The sequence below is a fragment of the Physeter macrocephalus genome, chromosome 20, assembly GCF_002837175.3.
Source record: "Physeter macrocephalus isolate SW-GA chromosome 20, ASM283717v5, whole genome shotgun sequence".
NCBI lineage: Eukaryota > Metazoa > Chordata > Mammalia > Artiodactyla > Physeteridae > Physeter > Physeter macrocephalus.
This window is the reverse complement of record NC_041233.1, coordinates 2,544,553-2,571,649: the sequence shown is the minus strand read 5'-3', so window position 1 is coordinate 2,571,649 and position 27,097 is coordinate 2,544,553. Positions and strand designations below refer to the sequence as shown.

Below are 27,097 nucleotides of genomic sequence, written 5' to 3'. Positions count from 1 at the left end.
AGGCTCCGGACGCGCAGGCTCAGCGGCCATGGCTCACGGGCCCAGCCGCTCCGCGGCATGTGGGATCTTCCCAGACCGGGGCACGAACCCGCGTCCCCTGCATCGGCAGGCGGACTCTCAACCACTGCGCCACCAGGGAAGCCCTATTCATTTATTTTTAAAATATTTATTTATTTTGGCTCCACCGCCTCTTAGCTGCGGCACGTGGGATCTTTGTTGCCGCAGGTGGGCTTCCCAGCTGTGGCTTGCATGCAGGATCCTAGTTCCCCGAGCAGGGATTGAACCCAGGCCCCGTGCATTGAAAGTGTGGAGGCCAGAAGAGGGTGCTTCTTGTGCCACAGGGTAAAACGCAGGCTGCCTGGACCCGGCTGCCACCTGGCATTGTGGCCTCCCCTCTCTTGCCCTGGTACAGCTCTCGGACGCCAATGACCCCAGGCAATAGCTATGGTGATGATGGCAGACAGCATATTCACTAAATGCTGACACTAAATGACGTGTCTCATTTTGTTGCTTTCTCAAAGCCTACCAGGGGGGTGGCTAGTATTTTCCTCATTTTACAGAAGAGGGGACTGAGGCTCAAGGTCACACAGCTGGAAGCTGGTGGATGGAGCAAAGGCTCCGCCCAAGGTGTCTCTGAACCCAAAGCCATTGCTCCTGGCACTGGGCTGCCTTTCAGAGACTCAACCAAGACAGAGGAAGGAGAAACCCTGATTTCCAGCCAAACCCTCCGTAGGCGGGCTGATGGGGAGGGACAGTCCGTCCTCTCCTGGCGGCATCTTCACTGTCCCTCACATTCTTCCTGTTCAGGTGGGGCTGCCCGTCCGTCGAGTGACTTTCTCCATCTCCCCTCCATTAACGTTTCAAACGTGCGGCTGCCTAGGGAACCAGAGCAACTTCCGAAGTGTCAAAGCAAGGCCCCCTTCAGCCTGGGGGATGTGGCGGTACAGCAGTGAGGCGTAGCCTCCCGCCCCTGCCTGCAAGGAGGAGGTGCCGTCAGGTCTCCCGCTGCAGCCCTGCGCAGAGGCAGCCAGCTGGGGAAGGCAGGACCCGGAGGGCGTGTCCTGATGCAGCTGAGGGGTGGCAGGGGTTTCTGTGGACAGTCACAGGACACAGTGCTCAAAAAGACGTTTCTCTTTATGAGTCTGACGCCAGTTTCAACGTGTGGGTTCTTTCCCCACGCGAAGCAATTCTCCAGTGCCAGCTGGCTGTCCTACAACTCAACTCAGTTCGGACACTTCCTATCGGGAAAGAGCGTCAGGTCCCGCAGGTTAAGGGCTCAGCCCACAGGTCTGTCTCCCCTTCAGCCAATCGCAATTCCAGGTTATGACTCGTGCTCTCCGCCGAGTGCCCAGACATAGGATGTTCCCACACCTCCTCCTTGGGTTTGATTACTTTGCCAGAACTCAGAAACACTTCACTTACCAGATCACCAGTTTATTATAAAAGGACGTAACTAGGAACAACCAGACGGAGGAGGTGCAGGGGGCAAGGTCTGGGGAAGGGCACAGAGCTTCCATGCCCTCTCCCCACATCTCCGCGCGTTCCCAGCCTGGAAGCTCTCAGGACCCCGTCCTTTCGGGGTCTTACGGAGGCTTCACTACATAGGCATGATTGATGAAGTCGTTGGTCATCGGTGACTGATTGAACTGCCAGCCCTTCTCTCCTCCCCAGAGGTTGGGAGGAGGGGTGAGTGGGGGACTGAAAGCTCCAGCCCCCTACTTACATGGTCGTTCCCCTGGCAACCGGTGCATCCTTAGGTTACCTCAGGCTTTCCAACCATCACCTCATCATAAAAGATATTTTATCACTCTCATCACTTAGGAAATTCCTAGAGGTTTAGGAGCTCTGTGCCAGGAACCGAGATGAAGACCAAATATATATTTTATTATAGAGCACAGTACGACACTAGTACACTGGGAGGCTGTGTAACGCAGGAATGGAGAGGTCGGGGGAACATGTAAGCAGCTGCGCTCTGGGGGAGAATAAAAGGAGGATTTGCTTTTATCTGCGGAGGGCACATCCAGTGATTCACTCTGCTGTCCCCCTAAAGCTAGATGCCCTGTCCCTCAGCCTAACTGCCTTCCCAGGGCTCCGGCGGGAGCGCTTAGGAGCCTCTGTGCCTCAGCCCGCCGGGAGAGCTAGCCGCCCTGCTCCCGCGCTTCTGGGGCCCACGGTGAAGGACAGCCGACTTTTCACCGAGTGTCTGGCACTCAGCATGGAGGAAGAGGCTGTGAAATGGGGCCACGGGGCATTTCCTCTCCCCTTTTCCTCCTCCACTCACTAATAGGTGTTGGTTTTTTAAATTCGTGGCTGAGGATAATCCCTAAAATGAGTAAAAAATGTCCTAATCCTTTGACAGAACAGCAGTAATAAAAGAGTGATGTGGAGAACTCGTTTAAGAAAATCAAAAGTCAGGGGCTCCTGGAGAAGCAGAGAAACTACCTTTGAAGCATCCGTCTGAGAGGCTTGAGCACCGCACCCTCCCTTGATAAGCCCCCCTCCCCACTGGGGAAGTCTGACTCGACGGAGGCAGATATTTTCCCTGCATCTTCTCAAATGCTCCCTCCTGCCAAGGGGTCCCAAGGACCCAGCCCCTGGGACACCACCAGCTAACACAGTGGTGACCTCCGGGCCTTGTCACTTGCCTGGGGAGCTTCTGAGCTTTGCTCTCTTAGGTTTATCTTCCGTTTAAGACTCATATGCCCGTTAAGATGAGCAGCCCAACTGGCCTTGCTGATTCGGCAGACATGGACAGCATGGGCAGGTACAGGCCTCTGGCAGGAGGACAGAAGCAAAACGGCCAGAGCGCCACCTCCCCATCATCCAGCCCTTCCCAACTCAAGGCTGCACCCTGGGCAGCCTCAAGGGGAGGGGTTATGGGTTGAATTATGGCCGCCTAACAGAGTCCCAACTCTTAGGACCTCAGAATGTGACCGCATTCGGAGATAGTGTCTTTACAGAGGCACTCAAGTTAAACTTTGGTCATTAGGGTGGGTCCAAATCCAATGTGGCTGGTGTCCTTATAAAAAGGGGAGATGTGGACACAGAGACAGATGTACGCAGAGGGAAAACGCCACATGGAGACTGGAGTTATGCTACCACAGACCAAGCAACTGCCAGAGGCTGGGAGAGAGGCCTGGAATAGATCCTTCCCTAGAGGCTTCAGGGCCCTGTGACACCTTGATCTCAGACTTGGCCTCCAGAACTGTCCCTCGTAAAATGGTGTAGTATTTGCATGTAACCTACACACATCCTCTCACATACTTTAACTCATCTCTAGATTACTTCAAATACCTAATACCACGTAAATGCTATGAAAAGAGTTGCCAACATGTGGCTAATTCAAATTTTGCTTTTTGGAACTTTCTGGAATTTTTTTCCTCACTAATTTTGATCCACAGATGGTTGAATCCTCGGATACAGCGGAGCAACTGTACCTTAATACACTCCTATCACACACTACTACAAAAGGGTTTAAAGTGGGAGGTTCACAGCTGTCCTGCTTAAATCATAAACCAGGGTAGACCCTGATCTGTTCTGTCCTGCCAGGAAATGCACTCCTCCTTCAGTAAGAAATTCTGTCTTTGCTGGAATCTCTCTCCTCCTGGCCCCTGGGGCTCAAGGTGTCCTCTCCTGTGGCTCTTGCTGGACAAGGTGGGAACCCTTCAGCCTGGCTGTCAAGACCTTCACCCAGTCGCTGGGTGATCCGTCAACAGGCACCCGTTGGCCACCTACAGCTGAGGAGGCCCAGTGGTGTGCCGGGGGGTGTCGGCACCGCCGCCCTCCCTGGGGCTTTTGAACCCAGACCCCGCCTTCTGGCGGATCCGCTTCCCCCCCTGCACGGGGAGCCTCGTGCCAGCCGACGCTTGCCCTCACAACGCCCCCTGGAGCCCTGGATCAGCCTGCCCAAGGCCAGGTGCACTCCTCCTTCTCCACGAAGGCTTCCCGGACTCCGTGAGTCTGCGGGATCCTCCTCTCCTCTGCTCCCCCTTGGCCTCTTGCTGACCCCCAATTTTAGTCCTTGTCACCGTCCGTCTGGTATCTAGTTACTTGTCCACTGGCCCTCACTGGAGCGAGGCTCCTCCAGTGAGACGTGAATTCATCCGTGTGCCCGGCGCGGGGCCTGCACACAGACGCTCGCTCGCTCGCCTGGCTTGTGAATTGACTTGAGTTTAGTGCCGTGTGCTCTGGGGCAGCAGAGAAGCAGGGGTGCGTCTTGGTTCCCTCGGGCGGGGTCCCGGGGTGCAGCTGGAGGCGTCTAGCTTGACTTCTGGGCGCTCCGACGCCTGGCGCCTGTGGCGACCCCGCCTCGCCGCCTGGCCCGTCCGGCCCATCCTGCTGGGCCCGGGGCCTCTTCCCGGGGCTTCTCCCTGGGCGGCCCGCCCCGGTGGGATCTCCTAAGCACCACTCCTTCCCCACTTGAGTAAAAATACAGCTGGATACGCTCTTTCCTCCCTCGGTCCCCCCAAAGTGGTGGGTAGGATGCAGGGTGGCCCAGGGGATGGAGTGCTCCTTCCCCACAGAGGTTGGAGATCACAGAGTCGTGAATCCTGACAACGGGGGAAGAGGGCCAGGAGTGGATGAGGTGTGACTACACGGTGGCTGGTTTGACATCCCCCGTTCCCACCGCCAAGCCAGCCACGCAGGCTTTGGCGGACGGGAGGTGGTGACGGGGGCAAAGCTCCCCAGAAGCTCAGCTCGGCCTCGCGCTAACCGGGCCGGAGAGTGGACTAGGCTCCTGGACCTGCCAGCCGCGTGCCCAGAAGCCTTGCCACGTGCGGACTGGACTACAGAGTCAGGGGCTGAGCTCAAACCCTGATCCTGTGACCAAGTTTCTCTGTGAGCCTTTGTGTCCTCACTGGAAATGGGGGCAATGATATGCACCCCAAAGGCTATTCCAAGGTTTAAGAGAGAGCCTGCGTGCAGAGCCCTGGGTTTAGGGGCTGGCACTCTAGTGATGGCGGTTCTGAGCATAATGAGATCCCAGAGAGGGCGTCTCCAGACCATCGCAGGCACCGCTGCTTCCCTGCTGTTGGCCGTCCATGAACCTTCCTAAAGGTACTTCTGTTTTGCTTTGAGAAATTGCCTCTTTCCCTCCAGGTACCATCTGGTAGGACTGGGGTCATGGCCCCAGTACCACTGTCGTCACCCAACAAGGGGCAGGCACATGCCCTGCTCTAGCTGGGAGTATGCCAGCTCCTTGGTACTCAAAACTGAGAAAGGGGCAAAGAAATGCAGAAATACAGGCGTTTGTTCTATAGGTCCCTGACCAGACTCCTGGGAGTAGACCATTCTTGTAGCTCCTGCTTCTTAGGGCTCGAGAAAGCCTTTGGAACCAGAATGCCAGGTTTGGACCCCGACTCACATCCTCTGTGTCCTTGGGTGAATTGTTTAATCTCTTCCTGCAGGAGGTACCTTGTGGTGTTATCGTGGGATTAAGTGGGTTGCCACATGTGAGGTGCTGAGAACAGAGGCTAGCAAACATGCAGGGCTGTATGTGATCCCTGTTGTAATTTTGAACATGGCTCTCAAAGCTCCCTCGGATTCTGTAAATGCTTAGAAACAAGTATTTTATTTTTCCAGTAAAGTTTCTTCAATTCAAGTGAACCAGAGTTGGTTTCTTTTGCTCTAACTGGCTAGGAGGCTAAACAAACACAAAGATATCTATGTTGTAATTAGTGATTCATGCTGCAGCCGCATAAGCTCAGTCCCTCTGGAGACGGTTGATGGTGAGAGGCCCCTCCTCCTCCCTGACCACAGCTCAGCTTCAGACTCCGATTCCCCAAAATGCTGACAGCTCAGGAGTTCTCAGTGAGCTCCTGCCCCAGGCGTGCAGGGGGAGCAGTTCAGCTTCTCAACAGGGACCTTTCAGCTGCCAGTACCGATCTTTCAGAGCCACCAACCAAACCTCCTTGGTTAGGACTTAACGCTGAGGTCAAAAATGAGGCAGGCCTGAAGAGAACTGGTACATCACTGCATGTACCCATGGGCACATGGTTGCATCCCTTTCTGATAAGAGGGTCAGTTAGTGGCAAATGAGAGGGCCTTCCCTGGTGGAGCAGTGGTTAAGAATCCACCTGCCAATGCAGGGGACACGGGTTCGAGCCCTAGTCCGGGAAGATCCCACGTGCCGCGGAGCAACTAAGCCCGTGCGCCACAACTACTGAGCCTGCGCTCTAGAGCCCGTCAACGAGAAGCCCGCGCACAGCAATGAAGACCCAACACAGCCAAAGATAATAAATAAATAAACAATGAAACAAATGACCCTCAAGAGCTCACATGTGCAGGAACCAGACCCAGAATAATTGGAAATTCCATGTCCCCCGCAGGGCGTGGGCTTGTCAGTTCCTGTTGGAACGAACAGGCAAGGGCAGCAGCCTGTACCACCTTCAAGACACAAGCCACCTCAGCATGACCTGCCAGGCTGCTCCAGCCCTCGGCACCCTTGCATCTCTGTTCACCTGCCTGGTGTGGTCTCCCCCTTGCTTTGCCAGCACCCACAAGTCATCATTCAAAACTCAGCTCAGACGTCCCTCCCTCATGCTGCTTCCCCTCCCTGCCACCCCCTCAAGGCTGGTGGAGATGCTCCTTTTCTGGGCCCCCGTGCCACCCCACACCTCATTATACTGGACTGTCATCATGCATTTACCCTTTTGTCTGCTCAGTTGTGTGGTCTTACAGGATGGGTACCCCGGTCTGCTTCATCTCTGTATGAGCTATGGGTGTATAGTCAATAAGTATTTGCTGAACAGATGCATTAATTAGTTATTTTTTTATTGGACAATATGGCGGAGAAGTTTATAAAATGAACCAAGGATCAGAAGCAAGGACCAGAGCTTCATTTCTGCTTTGCATCCGACATGCAATATAACGTTAGACTGGTCATGGAATTTCACTTCTTACACTTTGGGGGTAACTTACTATCACCAAGGATTATATAGCTCTCAGTTGTCACTAACCATGTAGAGATATTAGGAGGAAAACAAGCTTGCGAGGTACACTGCGTGTCTCACACTGTCACTTTCAGACTTGCTCAGGAAGTGCTAGATTTATGTTTGTCTCAAAAGAGAACACATGGATTTTAAGCAAAATGAAACTATCCAGAAAAAGGTTCAGGGTAAAGACAAGAAGTTCAGAGAAGACCCAAGTAATCAAAAAGGGATCCTTTAGTCACCTCCAGACAGCATGCCCGATTCGAGGAGCTGTATGTGTGACAGGGAACGCCTGTCTCTCTATGGTTGAGGGATCATGGAAAAAAGCCCAAATTAAAAAAAAAAAAATCAAGTATGAAAGAAATCTAGGTCTGGATCTGGTAGAGAACACTGCTAAATTTTAAAAAGTGTTTCGGGACTTCCCTGGTGGCGCAGTGGTTAAGAATCACCTGCCAGCGCAGGGGACACGGGTTCGATCCCTGGTCTGGGAAGATCCCACATGCCTCAGAGCAACTAAGTCCGTGAGCCACAACTACTGAGCCTGCATGCTGCAACTACTGAAGCCCGTGCGCTTATGGTGAGGGCTAGTCCTCCTCTGTCTGTCAGGCACGGCTGCTCCAGGTGCCTTCTGAGACATTCCTCCCAAAAGTCTGCTCCATGGACCAAGAGACCCAGAGACCTTCAGCATCCTCTAAAGGAACTTGGTGTCCTTCCCAACCAGTATTCTTTGGCTCCACAACACGGCCCACAAGCAACACACCCCATGCCCATCCCCTACCCAGTCCCCAGGAAGACACTCCCCTCCCTGCCTCCAGATGGGTTACTTCCTTCAGCTCACAGCCCTGGCCTCCATCTTCTATCAGGGCTGGGACAATCTGCCTTAATCTCCATGAAGAGGCCAAAAATGCAAAAGCTATTTATTTGGTTCCTGGAAGCTATATAAAGCAAGGTCAGCAGTGTTGGTCTGGTTGTAAAAAGAGAAGACACACTGGTCTTTTATTTCTTATAAATCGCTGTTCTCTAGGTGTTGCTTTCTCTTGGATATTTACAAGGAGAAGGCTGCTCATGGGACCCACAGCTCCCTCTCCTCGTCTCTGTCTGCAGAAATCTCCCTACGTTGGCATCCCCAGAAGCCTTTGCAGCCTCCTCTCCTTCTCTTGTGGCTCCCCAACAAGAGAAGCCACCACAATGAGAAGCCCATGCACCACAACAAAGAGTAGCCCCCACTCGCTGCAACTAGCAAAAGCCCACGTGCAGCAATGAAGACCCAAAGCAGCCAAAGATAAATACATTAAAAACAAAACAAAACAAAACTGTTTCCTCATTCTTCTGCAACCAAAGGAAAAGACAGAAGTATTTTGACCAATAACCAGGGCATGGCTCGGGCAAGAGACACAAGAAAGTGAAATGGAAAGAGTGTGGTTGTATTAGATAGCCTCAGCTTGGTAAGCTGCAGTAACAAACATCCCCCACCAACTCAGAAGCTTCCAACAACAAAGGTTTACTTCTTGCTCACACTGGATGCCCATTTGCAGGTCACATGCCCTCTTTGTTTCAGGATCCAAGCTAAAAGAGCATATACCATATTTGAGACATCCTAGCCTCATAGCAGAGGAAAAGGAGCTATGGCAGAAACACACCTTGGCTGTTAAAGCTTCTCCTGGGAGGTAGCACACATTACTTCCTCCATCATTCATTTGCCCGAGCAAGTTACACGGCTCAGCCTTATATCAATGGAGAAAGAAGTACAGCTTTCCCACAAGGAGAGCAGAAAATATTTTGAACAAATAATTAAATCTAGCAAAACGGTCTCTGGAGTCAGGCAGACTTTGGCTTTCCTTTACTAGCCATGTGCTCTTGGGCAAGTTCTTACTCTCTTATTAGAATCTACATGCTGGGGATTATACTACCTACTTAGTTGTGACAATTAAAATCAAATAACACATTAAAACACGTGACTTTTTTCTTCCTTCCCCTGGGTCACCCAACCCCTCCTTCTACCATTGCCTTCTCTCTCCGTCCTGCTGCCGACGCCAGTGCGATAGGCTTGGCAGGAGAGTGTTTGCAAGAGGGGCAGGAGAGGGAGATGGCACCCGGGGAGACATGGAGCGGTTGAGAATTGCTTCTAATTTATTTATTTATTTATTTGGCTGCGCTGGGTGTTTAGTTGTGGCACTTGGGATCTTCAGTTGCGGCATGCGAACTCTTAGTTGCAGCATGTGGGATCTAGTTCCCTGACCAGGGATCGAACCCGGGCGCCCTGCATTGGGAGTGTGGAGTCCTAGCCACTGGACCACCAGGGAAGTCCCAAGAATTGCTTCTTAAAGACAAGATCCTGGCTTCATATTTCAGGGAGAGGAAAGAAATAAATCCCTAAAATGTTTTAATGTTTGTATAGGACTTTATCCTAAAGGGAATAATAGGATAAGCATCCAAAGATGTATGTACAAGAGCAGTCATCGCATTATTAAAAATAGTAAAAATGTGTACATGATCTTAAATGTTCAGGAATAATGATTAAATCAGTGATGTTTTATCCACATAAATGAATACCCAGCATCCATTAAAATGGCAACGTGTTTCTATATTGATGTAGAACAATCTCCATAATAGATTGTTCAATGGAAGGAAAAACATTATACCAAAAGCACATGTAAGAAGAGCTCATTTATTAAAAAATTATATACATATATATATGTGGCATATATATGATCGCTATTAAGGTAATTATATAAATGTGTGTGTGTATCACACATGTAAGAATTGTAAGAGTATAGGTGATTTTTCACATTTTTCTTTGCATCTCCTCTGTATTGTCTGAATGTTTAAAAATAATGCATATTATTATTTTATAATTAGTAAAAACAATAAAATTACTTTCATTAAAAAAAATTCATATGTTACTAAGATCTCATTTGAAATTTCTACCCTGGGCAGCTGAGCAATTTTACAGCTGAAAACAGTCATGTGCTCTTTCCCCAAATGCCCTCTGATTCAGGACATTTGAACTTCAGAACAACGTCTTGATACAAAAATACCGTTTCTTATTATAACCCTGGATGGCTAATATTTTCAACATAATTGATTGTGGTGATCTTCATGAGGGCTCAGGGGAAAGTGGCAAGGATGACAAGGCTCCCTTTGAGAGCCCCCTCTCTCCTCCATCCCCCTCTCCTGCTCTCCACCCAGAGTCTCCAGGGCCCTCGCTGCCCATCCAGCACCACAGCCCCGCTCCCACCTCAAAACCTTCATTCTCCCCGACCCACGACCGGAATCTGAACTCGCACTAGCCTAGTGTGCCTAAGTCTCTGCTCGAAAACAATTCAAATTCAGTCCAGCCAAACATTTTCACAGGGTACGAGGAGACAACCGGCTTCCTCTGCCTGGTTGGTAACTTGCAATTGGTCTTTCACTGTCCCGATCCTCAGTGCCTCCGAATGTGACTTATAGGGTCACTGCAGGTGTAGTTAGCTAAGATGAGGTCATAGTGGGGTAGAGTGGCCCCTCACCCAGTATGACTGATGTTTTTAGAAAAAGGGAAATTTGGACACAGACACACACACACAGGGGGAAGACTGGAGTTATGTAGCCACAAGCCAAGGCACCACCTGAAGCCAGGAGAGAAGCCTGGATCAATGCTTCCCAGAGCTTTCAGAGGAAGCATGGCCCTGTGACACCTTGATCTCTGACTTCCAGCCTCCAGAGCTGTGAGACAATAAATTTTGGTTGTTTTAAGCCACCCAGTTTGTGATAATTTGTTACAGCAGCCCCAGGAAACTAGTACACTATGCACAGTTTTTATTTCTATTCTAACACGTGTTCTTTCATACATATTCACTAAATGGAATCATATTACACATAGTCTTTCTCTACACCATAAAATGGGCTTTGGGTTCTTTAGAGAAGAGGGGACACGGCCAAGCTGCTTGCACCTTCAGGAAAGAAGTCGGGGGTTACAATAAACTGAGTGCCCTGCAGCTACCATGCGGACCTTTTCTTCATCTCGCTTCGTCCTCATAACTTTCAAGTGTGGAAACTGTGGCTGAGAGACATTAAGAGACCTATCTCAAGACACAGCTCCAAACTGAACCCAGAGCTTTTGATTTCAATCCAAATCCTTCCCATGATATCAGTCAGTGATGACCAGAAGGTTGGTCCGGGCAGTCCTAGGATAGATCTCTCTAGCACCTGTTCACGTGGTGTGGTGAAGAGGCCCTACCAAGGGGACAACTGCATCATTAGGGTGATGGCTGCGTCTCAGCCCTCCCACAAGAGGGCTCTTGGGAACAACCTCAGACCCTGAAAACAGTCGACTCTTCTTTCCCACTGTGCTTGGCCTTGACACTCACAATAATCACGATGATGAGGCTGATTATGATTCTGGCTTTCTTTCACCGAGCACTTACTATGTGGTGTGCGCTGCCATGAGTTCTTTTTATTTATTTATTTGGTTGCGCTGGGTCTTAGTTGTGGCAGGTGGGCTCCTTAGCTGCAGCTCGCGGGCTCCTTAGTCACTCAAACTCTTAGTTGCGGCATGCGTGTGGAATCTAGTTCCCTGACCAGGGATCGAACCCGGGCCCCCTGCATTGGGAGCGTGGAGTCTTAACCACTGGGCCACCAGGGAAGTCCCCTGTCATGAGTTCTTAAAATGCATGATCTCATTCCCTGGCAAGTGGTAGAGTTTTAGGAGAGTTGTCTCTAAAACGAACTTTCTTATTCGGTGCATTCTGCTACCTCTGGAGCACTAAAGAGTTCGGGAATGGCAGTCTAGTAAACTGAGACTCAATCTGTTCTCTGGACAAGATGTAACAGCTAACATCTGGGAAAAATCCCACCAATATTTTCAGCTGGCTTCTGCCATCCCACGAGATCAGCTGATTGTTTCCAAAACTGTTAGCTCATCTAATGGGGGAGGGGTGTGCCATGCTAATGAGTGTGAATGGCTCTCTTCAAAAGGGGCCCTACTGGAATAGTCATTTACGGTGTTGATATTAGAATACATTTTGGTGTTGTCACCATTCACTTATTAAATAGATGCTTCTTGCGGCTTACTGGGTGCCAGCTGCTCTGCTGGGTGCTGGGAGTACAAAGGCTTCCCTGGTGGCGCAGTGGTTAAGGATCCGCCTGCCAATGCAGGGGACATGGGTTGGAGCCCTGGTCCGGGAGGATCCCACATGCCCCGGGAGGATCCCACATGCCCCGGAGCAACTAAGCCCATGCGCCACAACTACTGAGCCTGCGCTCTAGAGCCTGCGAGCCACAACTACTGAGCCCGTGAGCCACAACTACTGAGCCTGCGCCCTAGAGCCCGCAAGCCACAACTACTGAGCCCGTGAGCCACAACTACTGAGCCTGCGCTCTAGAGCCTGCGAGCCACAACTACTGAAGCCCGCACGCCTAGAGCCCGTGCTCCGCAACGAGAAGCCACCTCAATGAGAAGCCTGCGCACTGCAAGGAAAAGCCTGCGCACTGCAATGAAGAGTAGCCCTCGCTTGCCGCAACTAGAGAAAAGCCTGCGCGCAGCAACGAAGACCCAATGCAGCCAAAAATAAATAAATAAAATAAGTTTATAAAAAAAAAGAAAAAGAAATTGAGAGCAGGATCTCAAAGAGGTATTTGCAAAAAAAAAAAAAAAAAAAAAAAAGTCATTCAGATCATGTTCCAGTGGTAGCAAACCAGGCCCGGGATAGGATGGTGGGTGCACAAAGCCCCCGGACCAGAATCCTGACTTTGTCCTTGTACAAAGGCCATTCACGGGGCAAAGCCAGGTGATGTTTTTTATCACCTGTAACCCAAACTGCCTCTTCATTGGGATCAGGCCAACCCCAGTCACTGGCAACCATAATAGGATGGTTTTTGTGACAATCATGTCTAATGAGGACTTGTCTTAGCGCTTTCTATCCGTGATCAAATTACAAAAAAGGACACTCTCCTTTTCTGTTTGGGTACCTCCTTCCTTTCACCTCTCCAAATCCTCCCAGCACTTTGAAACCCAACTCAGCTCCTAACCCCTCCGTGCAGCCTTCTCTGCAGTCTGCCATCCATCCGACTCTGCTCTGCGCCCATTTACACTTAGCGTTTAGCCCCAGTTATCTGCGCTCTGGTACTGTTCTTTATTTCTTGTGAGGACATGGAGAGACAGGCCCTCCTGTCCATCTAAAAGGCTAGAGCTAATGACCAGCACAAAATCGCCTGCTTTATCAACCTTTTCCCAAGTTCCTTCTGCCGCTGCCTTGCTCCTTCTTTTCCCATACGGTTTCCTCACTTCTTTTTTGGCCCCCTTCTCCTCTTAACTTAGCAAAGCAAATCGAGATGTTCAAAAGGGTTTTGCTGCCAGGTTTTACTGGCAAACAGGATACATATAACAACCTGGGAAAAGAACGCAAATTTACAAGAACCTTCAAAAGGATTATAGCCAGGCTATCCCTGTTCTTCACTAAAATTTAAATGAAGCCAACGTTTAATCTTTCTTAGGCTCTCAAGCTAGCTGTCCCTTTAAATGTGACTTCTGGAATCCATTTCTCCCATCGTTCTCTCACCACTCTCTCCAGATCCCGAATGTTTCCTGTGAGTCTCAGATGCTAAAGGATGGGTAATTCAAGTTCCCTCACTTTTGTCAGAAGTGGTGTCGTAGTTCTCGAGGTCACTCTGCTTTGTGTGAATGAATATACGTTCATCCCTGGTGCTCGACCAGCAGATAATAAGCTGTTTGAAAGTAGGAACTCGATTTTCAATATCTTTTTTAACATCTCACACAATGCTGTACATTTAAGTCTCTCCTTTCTTTCCCAACTAATTAAATTCCTACCCATCATTCACGACCCCAGCTCAAACACCATCTTCTCCTTAATCTCCCGCTCACTACCCTTTCCCCTCCCCCTTCCAAATCTCCAGGCGGAATTAACTGCCTTCTCCTCTCTCGTCCCTCATCAGTTTATTCACGTGACAAATATGGCACTTATTCCACTTTTTTATATTGTTTGTACAAACATTAGGTTGGAGTAAAATCATCCTCTCTTCCAGTCGTCTGTGAGCTCCCTGCAGCCTGTTTCAAGTGTATCCACAGCCCCTGGCACAGCCTGTGGGTTACAGTCGGTGCCCAAGACATGCTTGTCCAGTGGAATGTTTCAGTTGCATCATACAGAGTCATGAGACGCTGTTTGTCCTTCACGTGCTAGAGGAGACACAAACGGACTCGGGAATGCCAGCCACCTTAGCTGTCCTCATACTTCCTGTGGCCCACACCAGACATTCCACCGCCTCCCTCACCACCATCACCATCACACCATCCAGAAAAACCCCGAGGTCTGTGTACCCCAACCGAAGCAAGGAGTTCGGAGAACCAGAGGAGCTTGGAGAAGTTTCCCATAATGTATACAAGCAGAAATCACGCATTTTGATTTAATCTTCCTGGAAGATAACTTTGCTCTCTTGGGCTTTTACAAGTGTTGTCAGTGAGGCAACTGATTGCTTTTTGTTCTGGCTATCTTTCCAAGGATGTCTGCATAAATAACTTTGGAAACTGGACTTGCTCTCTCCCTCTGCAGGAAAGAGCTCCGTGCTTAATGAATTTTACAAAAGATTCAGCTTCCCTGAGCTCAGGTTCCTCTGCTGTAATGCAACCTACTGTGTGTGTAGGTGTCATCTGGTTCTCTTCACATCACCCTGGGGGAACTGGGCTCAGGGAAATGGCACAGACATGCCGATTCTCTGACTGCCGCTGGTGCTGTGAGTGATAAAACTGTTCTCCAACTCTTGACCCCGGAGTCTCACGTCTCCTGCCCACATCCATGAACTGTGGCAAGAGCATGTGTTAGCTGGTACACAGGCAAAAATCTCAAAGCTCTTGTGGCTCGTGACACCCCTCATCAGGGTCTTCTGGCCTGAATGTGCCCTGACTTCCCCTCTGAACATCTTCATATTCCCAACAAGCTAGAGCGGTGGAACCCTGCCTGGCTGTGTGGAGGACAAATATTCGTCAGTGATAAGCTGCAAATCCGTGTACAGGAAGCCAGTTTGAGAGGTGATAATCACACCCTCAAAACAAACTGAGGTATGTGGTGATATTCACATGAAAGATGTGAACCAGGACACATGACCCTGCTGTCAAGACCAGGCACAGCCATTTTGGAGTTTCTTTATTACAAGGGACTAAAAGGGAGAAGGGAGCAGTCATGTGTCCCAGTGACTGGGAAAGTTCCTGTTTCTTGATCGGAACATTTCAAACAGTATTTAGCTTTTTTTAACAGTGACTGGGCACTGCTCAGAAGTAGGGAACTATCTTTTTTTTTTTAATATTTATTTATTTATCTTGGCTGTGCCGGGTCTTAGTTGCAGCACTCAGGATTTTCGTTGCAGCGTGCGGACTCTTAGTTGCGGCATGCGTGTGGGATCTAGTTCCTCAACCAGGGATCAAACCCAGGCCCCCTGCATTGGGAGTGCAGAGTCTTACCCACTGGACCAACATGGAAGTCCCAGTAGGGCACTACTTTAATGAGGTTTTCCAGAAGTTTCTTGTTCCCTGTGGTTTTATTCAAGCAGGCGACTCATTTATTTATTAACCTAGTTAGTTCAAAAGGGATTTAAGGCAGCTTGCAAGGGTCTGTAGAATTCACGATTGCATAACTTAAAAGAAAGAAAAACAAGGGTGGGAGCATAAAATGGAGCCAGAAATGAGGCTCAAAATTTATAACATAATTACATCCATCGTGTACACACAAAATATTTGGCTCTAAGCATTTTAGCAGCCAAAGAGAAAAGTGAAACCTGACCATTTGCACAATCTAAAGTGCCTATTAGATTAAAAAAGGGAAACATTTGCACCCCAGAGCTGCCTTGAAGGAGAGATGTGACAGTCACCACAGGAAAGTACAAAGCCCTACCAGGACCCTTATCCCTTCCAGAACAAAAACCTTAAGTCACTGGGGACAAGCAGCAAATCCTGTCCCTCCTCCCCTCCCCTCAAGCAAAGTGAAGACCCCACGTGGCTGGAGATAGGGAAAAGAAAAAACCCAATCTTCCTGGAGAAGATGCAGGAAACAGTCATGGGTCCAGACCATTCAAGGCTTCCTATTGCTGGGGAAGGGGCAGGAAAACTGAGAAGATGGAAAGGGACTAATCTGTTGACTTGACACAGCCTAGGAAAGAATCAGTGAACCTAAAGACAGGTCAATAGAAATGAATGAAATTGTAACAGAGACAAAAAGAATGACTACAGGAAAAAGAACAGAGCATCCAAGAACGGTGGAACAATATCAAACAATGTAACATACGTGTAATTGGAATCCCAGAAGTATGAGAGAGAGAGGGCAGAGCAAAAGAATCATCGCAAGAGATAATAGACAAAAAGTTTCCAAAAATGATAAAAGACATCAGACCACGAGTCCAAGAAGCTCAGAGAACCCAAAGCAGCATGTGAATGCATACATTTCTCTCCATTTCTGCTGCTTTCCTCCTAGTTCAAGTCCGCATATTTATAGCCCAAGTGACTCTCATAGCCTAGGAAGTGGTCTTCCTTCCCCTACTCTTGTCCCCCTACCACACATTTTCCAACTGCAGTCAAAAAGATCTTTTAAAAAATAGGGGACCTCCCTGGTTGCACAGTGGTTAAGACCCCGTGCTCCCAATGCTGGGGGCCCAGGTTCGATCCCTGGTCAGGGAACTAGATTCCACACGCGTGCTGCAACGAAGAGTTTGTGTGCCACAACTAAGGAGCCCACGTGCCACAACTAAGACCCAGTGCAACCAAATAAATTTAATATATATATATATATTTTTTAAAAAATAAACATTGCTCCCCAGCTTAAAGTCCTCTAGTCACCTCTCTTTGCATTTACCATAAAATCCCATCTGTTCCCTGTGGCCTGCCAGGCCCTGCATCCTCTGGACCCTGCCTGTGTCTCTGCTCCTGTACCTTATCCACATTTTTCATTGTACTCCGAAGGCACGTTTCTGTCCTTCAAACACAGTGGGTGTCCCTCAACTCTCGTTCTCAGTTCTTGCTCTCCCTGTGAAGCGAGCTGCCTTCAGAACTGTGCTGGGCTGGTTACTTCTCAGCCAATCTTCAAGTCTTGCTTTTCCAACCTTCCCCCTGAAGAAGTCTGCCCAACTGCTTTTTATCACATTATTTTACTTCCATCGTAGTACTTATTACTATCAGAAATTCTCCAATTTATTTACTTGTTTATGCATGTGTTGATTTTCTCTCTCCTGTGACTAGATCTCTGTTATTTGAGGGAAAAGAACATGCCCTTCCATGGCCTTGGTGCTTACAATGGTGCCTGGTAAGATACTGGCATTGAAGATTTAAGTGTTGACTGAATAAGGAATTAGGTCGATTGAAGAATAAATACTCATTAGCGGCATAAGCTCAGGGAAACGACTTACAGGTCAAGAGGCATCATTAGTTTTTAAGTTATCCTCAGTGAGTGCTAGAGCTGACTTTTAGTCATGTGGGTACAAAGCTCAGCTGATAGGTAGCCAGACATCTGGTAACACGTTATTTATGGAGTGATGGAAGCCACAATTCTCTGCTTTAAAGAGGACTGTCATTTATGATTATTCATATTTTATTGGTTTCTTGGTTTTATAGATATCACCCAGAAGCAAACGATAATGAAGAATTGGGAGACTGGATAAGTACAAATACTTGCCAAAATTTCCTAACACAAACTTGACCTATTTTTTTTAAACTATGCACAGTCTGGATAGACTTTTCAGAAGGTATGTGACCAAGGCCCAGACCCTCCTGCTGGAGGGGTCCAGATTCCAGTCTGTTACCTCTGTCATTTAGACCCCTTCCAACTCCCTCACCTGTTTCTGTCCCTTGTGGATCCTTGCCTACCCTTCCCTGCAAACCACTTCTTTGCTCTGCAGCCACATGAAAAATGAAGAAACAGAGCTATTTGATCTTTTAGATTCCCTCTAGCACTCAAGTTCTTTTAGCCTATTTGCTCCAAATAGGGTGAATTGTGTCCTCCTCACCCTTTTATCTCCTTTTCTGCTGCCCATCTCAGTTGAATAAGGGAGGGGTTGTTGCCCCACTCTCTGTCCCCACTTTCTAGACTAGGTGTCCACTAACCCTATATTTTTTCCATTCCTAATTACTCTTTAGGGAATGCTGTAGGCACCTGTTTCTGTTCAGATACACAGAACATTCTGTATTTTTATAGTTAATCAAAATGTACAAGGGAGGAATCGATCATGTTTTACAGAATCATTTCACAAATTGCTTTGCAACTGTAGCAAGCCCCTCGGCCTCACGTTCCTCATCTGCAAAAGGAGGAAGCTGGGATTTATGATCTCTGTTAGGAAACAGGCTACCCTAGGAAGGGGAAATGCCAAGCAGGGAGGGGTGAATTCATGAGAGCCCCGCAATATCTGCCTGGATTCTCTCCTGCTCCTTTAGGTCTCATGGCTCTGAGAGTTCCAATCTCCTCCACCCTCTGGCCAGGACCTTTAAAACTGCCTAAAGAGTGGACAGAGCACCCACTTTGCTTCTTTATAGAACGACGAAGACACAAACCCAAAGGAAACCCAGAGATACAAACAGCAGTATATACGTTTCTGTTCAAACCCAGGGAAGCAGCAAAGAGCATCTGTCCAGAATTCCCTTCTCATGAGTCACCTATGCTCTGGCCCCGGAGGGCTCAGACAGCACCACCACCCCTCAGAGGTTCCTGCCCATCGCTGGGTCAGGTGGTCTTTGAGCACCATATTGCCTCCCAGCACCCAGAATTTGGTGAACCTGAAGATTCCCAGAGTAACTGAGACTCTGGTTCAAACCTCCGGGACCCCCTAGAGTCCACTTCACACTGCTGTAGATGACTTGCACAGTTACAGCGTTGGGCCCAGCGCCCTGGAGCCCCCAAAGCGTTCCCATCAAGGTTTCTCAAACTTTAACGTCCATCTGAACCAACTAGGGATCTTGCTAAATGCAAATCATGAGTCGGGAGGGCTGCGGCGGGTCTCAAGAGTCCGCATCTGCAGCGAGCTCCCGGCACTGCGGCTGTGGCCCTTCGGACCACACTTTGGGTCACGAGGTCCTAGTCTAGAAGTCGGCCCTTTTATTTTTATTTTTTTCCCCATAAAGAACCAGCCAGTAAATATTTTCGGCTTGGCAGGCTGCCGATCTCTGGTCACAACTACTCAGCTCTACCAAAAGCAACCATAGCCAAAAGTAGCCATGGGCAAAATGTAAACAAAGGAGGATAGCTGTGTTCCAGTAAAACTTTAGTTACAGAAACAGGCGGTGTGCCAGCTTGTTGACCCCTCTAAGCAGCCTCAGAGATTGAGAGATCCCTCCCCTCTAGAACAGTCCATTTCATTGACATGCACAAGTAAGGTCCCATCCACCAGGAATCTCGACCCAGATAAAGGACCTCCCACTGCAGGCTAAAAATAGAACAGCTTAGCCACGGAGTGACCACCAGAGCTAAAAATAGAACAGCTTAGCCACGGAGTGACCACCAGAGCGTACACTAGGAAACAAATTCTTCAGTAGTAACATGGGGTTGTCCTTTCACAATCTCTAAGGTCCTCCTCAATTCTGAACCCTGATACTCCATAAGTAATCTTCAAAGAGAAGAGAAAAGCAATTCAAGTTATGGGTTCTTGCCTTCTGTCAAACCCACTTTTTGTTTTCCAGATGTGTGGAATGATGAGGAAAGCATGTACTTCAAAACTTGTAACATAGGGGTTCTTTCTAAGAGTTGTTCCTGAATTACTGAGCTCCTTGGAATTAAATCCAAGCGTGAGGCAGGCTACAGCCCCGGTGGCTTTAGAGAGAGTGGTGATGTTAACACAGATGGCGGTTTCAGAAGACGCGGCAGCCTCTACTTATTGGAGTCAGCTCATGTTTCCAGGGGTCTAAGCAGACTTGCCATTGGTTCTCAGTCAGTCTGGGGCAGATGGAACAGAAGCCAGCCTATGCACTTCATTTCCCAGAGCTTCAGAGTTGGTAAAGGAGTCAACCTCTCAAAAAATCCAGGCTTCCACTCAGACTGTGCATATTTCCGTGCCGCATGCTGAGAGCCCTGATGGATTTGTTTAGCAACTCTCAGCTTGCAGCAATTAGCCACAGAGATGGAGACTTCAGACCTCCCAGAAGATTTTTGCCAAACATTTCTCTCTACCTAACCCTCTTTTTCCCTGTTCAAACCCCACTCAGAAGTGCCTCAGGGACTTCCCTGGTGGCACAGTGATTACGAATCCGCCTGTCGATGCAGAGCACACGGGTTCGAGCCCTGGTCCGGGAAGATTCCACATGCCGCGGAGCAGCTAAGCCCGTGCGCCACAACTACTGAGCCTGCGCTCTAGAGCCCATGCTCCGCAACAAGAGAAGCCACCGCAATGAGAAGCCCACACACCCCTACTCAACGCAACTAGAGACAGCCTGTGCGCAGCAATGAAGATCCAATGCAGCCAAAAATAAAAATAAAGAAATTAAAAAATTTTTTTTAAAGTGCCTTAGATGGGCCCTGAAGGCTTGGTCTTTTCAGGGGCCTTAAAATCCAAAAGGGGCTATTTAGACACTAGTTACGCCGATTAAACCAGTTTTTGAGGGAAGGCAGATCACTAACTGGTAGTTAAAAATATAAAAATCTAGATACTTGTGATCCTCTCATTAAAAATAGTTCTAACAATAATGTAATGAAAGTAGCAAACAGTTATTACTAGAAACAAGGCAATCCACCTTATTGTTTCCCCCAATGGTCCCTGTCTACATGAATTTTTAATTTTTTATATAATTTTGCTGTTGGGAGAAAAAATAGGTATAAACGTTTTGGAAGGCAATTTGGCAATGTTAATCAGATGTCTGAAAGACAGTTCTCCTTTGATACAGCAACTCCATATTTAGAAACTTAACCTGAGGAGATTATTAAGAATAAAGGCATAGATTTAACTTGAAAAATGTTCCTAACAGCAAAAGACTAAAAACACCTAGATGAAGTCCAGCAGCAGGGTGTGGATCGAGTAAAATAATAAATCCTTACAATGGAATGGCATGCAGCCATCCAAAATGAAGTTCATTAATTGACAGGAAAGATATTTGTACTGTATTATTAGAGGAAAAAAAAGAAAGACAGTTACAAAATAAATATACAATAGAATTCTAGAAGAAAAAACTCCAAAATGTTAGAAGTGTTTTTTCTCTGCAAACTGGAATTTGGGGATGATATTTAATTTCTACATCTCTACCTCTGTAATTCTAATTCTTAACAAAGAGCATCTATTCCCTGTGTTATAACGTACTACAAATATTCGAATAAGTATACTTATGATCGTATACAGTTACGATTACACCACGTTCTGCTTTGGGCATTTATGTGTTATCTCTTTTCATGGAGGAAGTCTTTCCTCTGAGGCTTTAAAGGCTAAAAGCCTTTCTTTATCTCTTTGATAAAATAAGGTGGGACCAGGCTGCTGAGAAGCCAAGTGTCCTTTGGCAGATCCTTGGGGCATGGGAGTAACCTGAAGTCCTGGCTTTCCCGTGATTTCTAGAACTCACTATCTCCTTTGCTCTTGTGAAGTGCTGACTCATTGGGAACAGTAATCCTGGGGCACAATGAGGTTTTTGTTTTGATTCTATGCTATTGTCCATGGTTCTCAAAAGACCTCTGAGGAAGGGCTTATCCAGCGGTCCTTTCCTCAGTTCAAGGATCAACTTTTAACCATTTTTAATTCAGAGTCCTGCCCCCAGCAGGAATTACAGTGGTTGCTGACATTCTGTGACATGTCACACAAGGAAGAGGTACATCCCACAGTGACCCTCTCCTTCTGGTTTCAGGAAAATTGGAATTCCACAATCGATAGGCAAAAGGACAAAAGCACTCACGGAAAGCTTCCCTTCCCTGTCCTATCTTTCACAGCGTATAGTTTCTTCACATCAGAAGTTCTTTGAAATTATTAATCCTCTTCCAGGAGAATCATCTAAAAATGTGTTTGGCCAAGACCTAAAGTGTTTACACTGTGGTTACATGTATCCATTCTCCCCCAAACTCCCCTCCCATCCAGGCTGCCACATAACATTGAGCAGAGTTCCCTGTGCTGTACAGTATAGGTCCTTGTTGGTTATCCATTTTAAATATAACAGTGCGTTTACACTTTTTTTTGAAAAGTGATAATCAATCTTGTTTCAAAGTAGATTTCAGTGTCACTTACATGTCTCTCTCCCTAAGAATCACTAATTAGATGGCAAGCTCCAGTCACGCTAGAGAGGAATTAAAGTTTTGTTTAAGGCTTCTCCAGTCATACGGATGTTAGGGAAATATTTCTGTCCTGATTCTCGTTCTGATAGTGACCAAGCTTTGTCACCGCTCCTGGGATTTTTAGAGGATGACAGGCTAACAACAACAAAATCCAGAGAGTTTTACTAAAGAACTTAAACTGCCCTGGTGGGAGTATTAAATTGAGTGCTCTAGATTATCTTTCAAAAGGAGTCACCTTCACAGCTCACAATGGTGGTCTAGACGCCTGCCCACAAAGCAAGACCAAAGGGTCCATCAAGGCTCCCTCTGCTATCTTTTGATCTCCAGCCCCTAGCTGAGACGCTCATAAGAAGCACTGAATGATTTCCCTTTCTGTAGAAAAACAGCACCTGCTGAAAGAGAACAGCAGAACTTCTCCTCATTCTTGAAAACAGCTTTTCACAAAAGTATCTCAGAGAATTCCTTCTGGACTTAGGAGGATGTCTTGGTTCCCTGAAGACGTGGCCTTAAATTGAGACATTTACATTCTGCATAGCTGTGTTTCCCACAGATAACTGTCCCACTCTATTGAGCAAATATCACATATTCTTTCCATATTTCCTCAGATAGAAATGTTATAAAACTGCTGTGGACACCAAGTCAAGGATGACCAATGTTTTCCCTGCATGATCTTGGTTCTTGAAACCATTTGGTTATTATCCAACTCACTTTTCCAGGTAAGAGGCTTAATCTCTTTTAAGACTGCAAACTCATCTCAACTCGTTTTGGTTTCCACTCTTCACTAAATCTAAAAGTTTGGGTGGTAACACCCAGAATTAGTTGTAGCCTTCTAGGCTGTGAAAATTTACCAGCTCCGAAAATCTGAATGTGAACCTTGTCTTGGTAATTGATCACAGCCTCTTTGCAAAAGAGTTCTTTATTTGTAAAACGACTCTCTTCACTTGAAAGGTGAAATAAGCAAGGCAGCTACAATTACCCCGAAGCAATATGCAACAAAATGTCATATGAATGGTAACTCACTCAGCAGAAATTCTCATTTAGCTCCAAGCTATTTTAGGACTCAACATAAACACCACCAGCTCACGGGTTCTCCAGGTTACCAACCAAGTCACTGAGGTCAAATAAGTACTCTTTGCTGCTGCCCTATAGCTTTCTGCAAGTTTGGTGGTGTTAAGTATTAGCACTATAATAATAATGATAATGATAAGTAATATATATCGGTTACTGTGAGTTGGGTACTGTGCTAGAGGCTAAACATACAGCATTATACTTACTCCCAACAACAATGATCTGAGTTAGATATTATTCAGTGGGCTTAAAATTGTGCCTAAACGCTTACAGCAAGTAAATTACAAATGCTGAGATTTGGATCCAGGTCTGTGTAACTTACAACAGGGTTTCTCTCAGAGGCACTGTTGATATTTTCTGGGTTATTGTTTTGCAGGAGGTTTTCTGTGCCCTGTAGGCTGTTTAGCAGCCTCCTTGGCCTCTACCCCTAGATGCCAGTAGCAACTCCTAAGTGGGATAACCAAAGTTGTCTCCAGACATTGGCAGTGTCCTGGAGGGGGAGTGAAACTGTTCCCAAATGAGAACCTCTGCTCCAGAATTAGGGATTTGACTCCAGATCGCCCTTTTCTGAACTACTATGCAAATTTCCCTCTCCAAGGTGGATTTCTGAAGTGCTCCTCATTTGTTCTTTCCTAATTTTTTTGTTTGAAAATGTTGAGTTATAGTAACAACAGGCATGTTGTAGCAGAAATTATACAGTAACGGGATGTAATAAATCTATAGTATGAATGGTTGGTCCCTTCTTCTCCTTCCATCTATGCTCCCCTTTTTGTCCATTTCCAGTTGGATGATATGAGAGGGCCATGGCAAGCTGCCTTATTTTCCCGTGTCTTTCCTCCTCAGTCAGAATACATACTTCCTGTTGGGCTATTTGGAGATCTCCTGTCTCTCTGTGGGGTAAGAGTTTACTGGAAAGAGGATACTGAATGATAAGCGTCCAAATTTGCAGCTGGAGTCCTTGAACAAGGGACCCGGATCACTGACCTCGGCAGTGAGTCCAGCTGCACGGCCTGGCCTTTGATCAGGAAATTAAGGTGAATGTTAGAAAAGCTGACCCCACTCTTGCCTTGGGGTCTGATCGAGGGCCTGACCTGATTTTGAAGGCTTCTCTCCTTCTGTGTCAGCTACGAGGACACACTGGCAACCGCGAGTGTGTGCGAGTTGCCTGTAGCGGCTGTCCCTTCCCACCTGGGAGGTGGCACCTCCAGGCAAGTCCCTGGAAAGATGGCCCGCAGCAGCCTGCAGATGAGCGTGCCTGGCTGTCTTACTAAGTGCTTACTTCACCACACTCCTGCCACCCGGAGTCCCAGTAAGAGAAGGTCTCTCAGGGGGGAATGATGTTCCCTTCTTAACAGGGCACACGCCTGAAGTCTCAAATAAGGCGCATGAAGAATTACATCTTCCCTTTAAGCTGAGAGGCATTCTGGGGTTAGAAAGTGCTGGAGCCTAGCTGAGAGAGTAGGAAACTTTCTGCTCTAGAAGCTGATGGGAATTCTGCTCTAAGGGAGATAGTGTATCCCTTCACTGACGGCTGGGGTAGAATCCTTCCTGCCTTCAGAGAAGATTAACCAAGCACAGGTGGCATCAGACATTTTCCTGTAAGCAGGTGGTAACACTTGTACTTAATAAAAAAGAAAAAAGAAAAGAAAAAATATATATATGAACTTTTTAGAGGGAGGAAGGGGGCCCTAGGTGTCATCAATCCAGAGGGGCCATCGAGGTAATCTATTAGTCAATTTTGGGAGTGAAAGAGTCCTGCCTCCGCATTCTAGACGACTTTTGGGTGGAATCAGAAAGCCTCCGGCGGGAGGGGACCTAGGGTGCCACCCTTCCATGCCCTTCCCATCTCCAGCACTCAGCTCGGAGTACCTGGAGCTTATTTAACGCAGGGGAGCGCCCTTTTCTTTGAGCCCGTGCCCCATGCCCTGCCCAGCGGGCGCTCACCTTGTGCTGTTTCCACATGGCCCCCAGCGGCTTCACCTCGTGCTTGCCGTGCCGGCCCTCCTCCAGGCACAGATAGCACACCGGCGCTCGGCAGCTCACGCAGTACATGCTGTAGTTCTCCATTTCGTGGTCAGGGCACGTGGGGTACTTGCGGGCCGCGCCGCCCGCCGCCGCTCCGGCGCCGGGGGCACCCGGGCTCTTGCAGCTTCCGCCTGCGCTGGGGGCGCCCTGGGCGGCGCCTGGAGACGCAGAGGCGGCCTCGGCGGGCGCGCGCGGCGGCGGCACCAGGCGGTGCTTGGCGAAGGGTCCCCGGGACGGATGGCACTTGAGCTGGCAGGCCGCGCAGTAGAGCACGTCGCACTGCTCGCAGAGCGTGGCGGCCGGCTCGGGCGGGGTGCGGTCGCACAGCTGGCAGACGGCCACGGCAGCGGCTGCGGACGCGCCCTGCGCGGCCCCGCGGCCCTGCTGAGAGCGCTGCACGATGGCCTCGAGCAGTCGGTTGCGCCGGAAGCCGCGCAGGCCGCGGTGGTCCAGGGAGGCGCTGCGGTGGCACTGCGGGCACGTGATGGAGCTTGAGGAGGCCGAGGCCAGCGAAGAGCAGGCGGCGCCCCGGGCAGCGGCGGCCGAGGAGCCGGGCGGCGCGGGCACCGCGGGCAGCACGCGAACCCCGTTGGGGGACTTGAGGCTCGGGGTGTAAGAGCCGTAGCCGCTGTCCGTCTCACTGTACAAGCTCAGCTTGTCCGCGTGGTCGCCGCCGGCCGCGCTCCCGCCGCCGCCGCCGCCGCCGCCGCAGGCCGGGCCAGCCGGCGTCTCGTGGTCCGCAGGGGGCGCGGCGGCGGCGGCGCCTGCGGGCAGCCCCGAGCCCCGGGAGTGCAGGAGCGGCGGGGGCAGGTGCTGCTCGCCGTCCGGGGTCTGCACCGCGATGGTTCGGGCGCAAGGCAGGCAGACGTTGTGGGAGCATGGCAAGATGATGGGCTCCCGAAACAGCGAGCCGCACACGGGGCACTTCAGCTCCTCCTCCATCGCTGCGCCGGCGGACAGAGCGGCTCGGGGCGGAGGGTGGAACGGCCCAAGCGCCGGAGCCGGGCCGAGGACGACAAGCGCGGTTCCAGCACCGGTGAGAGGGGAGGCGGGCGCCTCACTCGGGCAGGACTGCTCCGCAAGCCGGGGGCACGCCCCTCGCTCTGTCCCGGGGCCACCGCCCACAGACGACCGCGGGCAGGAGGAAGGAGGGCGGGTCCTCACCTCCCGCCCGCGGGGCTCCTGCGCCAGCGGCTTCAACCTGCGGCCAGAGCCGGAGCTGGTCGGCTGCCCTCGCGGTGGCCTGCGAGCCGCTTTGGGGGATGAATCAGCACCAGCGCCGCCGCCGGCTGCTGCGCGCGTCTCCTCTCCACATCGGGACCGGCTGCCGGGCTGGGGCTCGCTGGTTCGCTCTCCTGTTTCAGCCCCTCGGCTGCAGTGGGCGGCTGCCCAGGGGCCCCTTTTGCCCTGGCCGGTGGCCACCGCCGGTCCGGGCGATCTGTAGGTGAGAAGGCGGGCGCGCAGGCCTCTCGGCCGCGGGGCTGGGTTCAGCACCGCGAGGCGGCGGACAGCGCCGGGGCGCCGCCGCGGGCGCCCGGGCTGCGCGCTCGCGGACCCAGGGGCCTTCCCCCGCCGGCCTCTGCGCCCGCGGCCACCTCGGCGGGCCCCGCCGGCCCGGAGACCTTCTCTCGCCTCCCTCTCCGGCCGCCGCCGACGCGGGCCGAACGCGCCCCGGGGCCTTCCGTCCGCGGCCAGGACGGCCCCGCTGCTCCGGTTCGCCGCTGCTGCTCCTGCGGCGCCTCTGACCTTGGCCGCGGGCGCGGCAGCCCGCGGGGGGAGGGCGAGCGCCCGGCTGGCTCGGGAATGCCCTCCGGTGTCCACGCCGCCGCCGCCTCCTGCGGGCGCCGCGCGCCGGGGAGTTGG

The 27,097-nt window shown here is 49.8% G+C and overlaps 1 protein-coding gene across 11 annotated transcripts in view; it reads right to left on the bottom strand.

Annotated features, from left to right (window-relative positions):
• The window catches only part of TRIM67 (tripartite motif containing 67), a 48,872-nt gene extending 22,696 nt beyond the window's left edge, over positions 1–26,176 (bottom strand). For 8 of the 11 annotated variants that reach the window (XM_055081274.1, XM_028481787.1, XM_055081277.1 and 5 more), the window contains exons 1-3: positions 26,010–26,176; positions 25,431–25,916; positions 25,154–25,370 (exon numbers count right to left, since the gene is read on the bottom strand). In XM_055081274.1, coding sequence (XP_054937249.1) covers positions 25,154–25,370; positions 25,431–25,916; positions 26,010–26,176 — 870 coding nt within the window. Of the gene's footprint in view, positions 1–25,153 lie in introns of all 11 variants that reach the window. The other 3 variants (XM_007127612.3, XM_028481786.1, XM_024117084.2) reach the window with 2 other exon arrangements.
• Between the last annotated feature and the right edge of the window lie 921 nt (positions 26,177–27,097).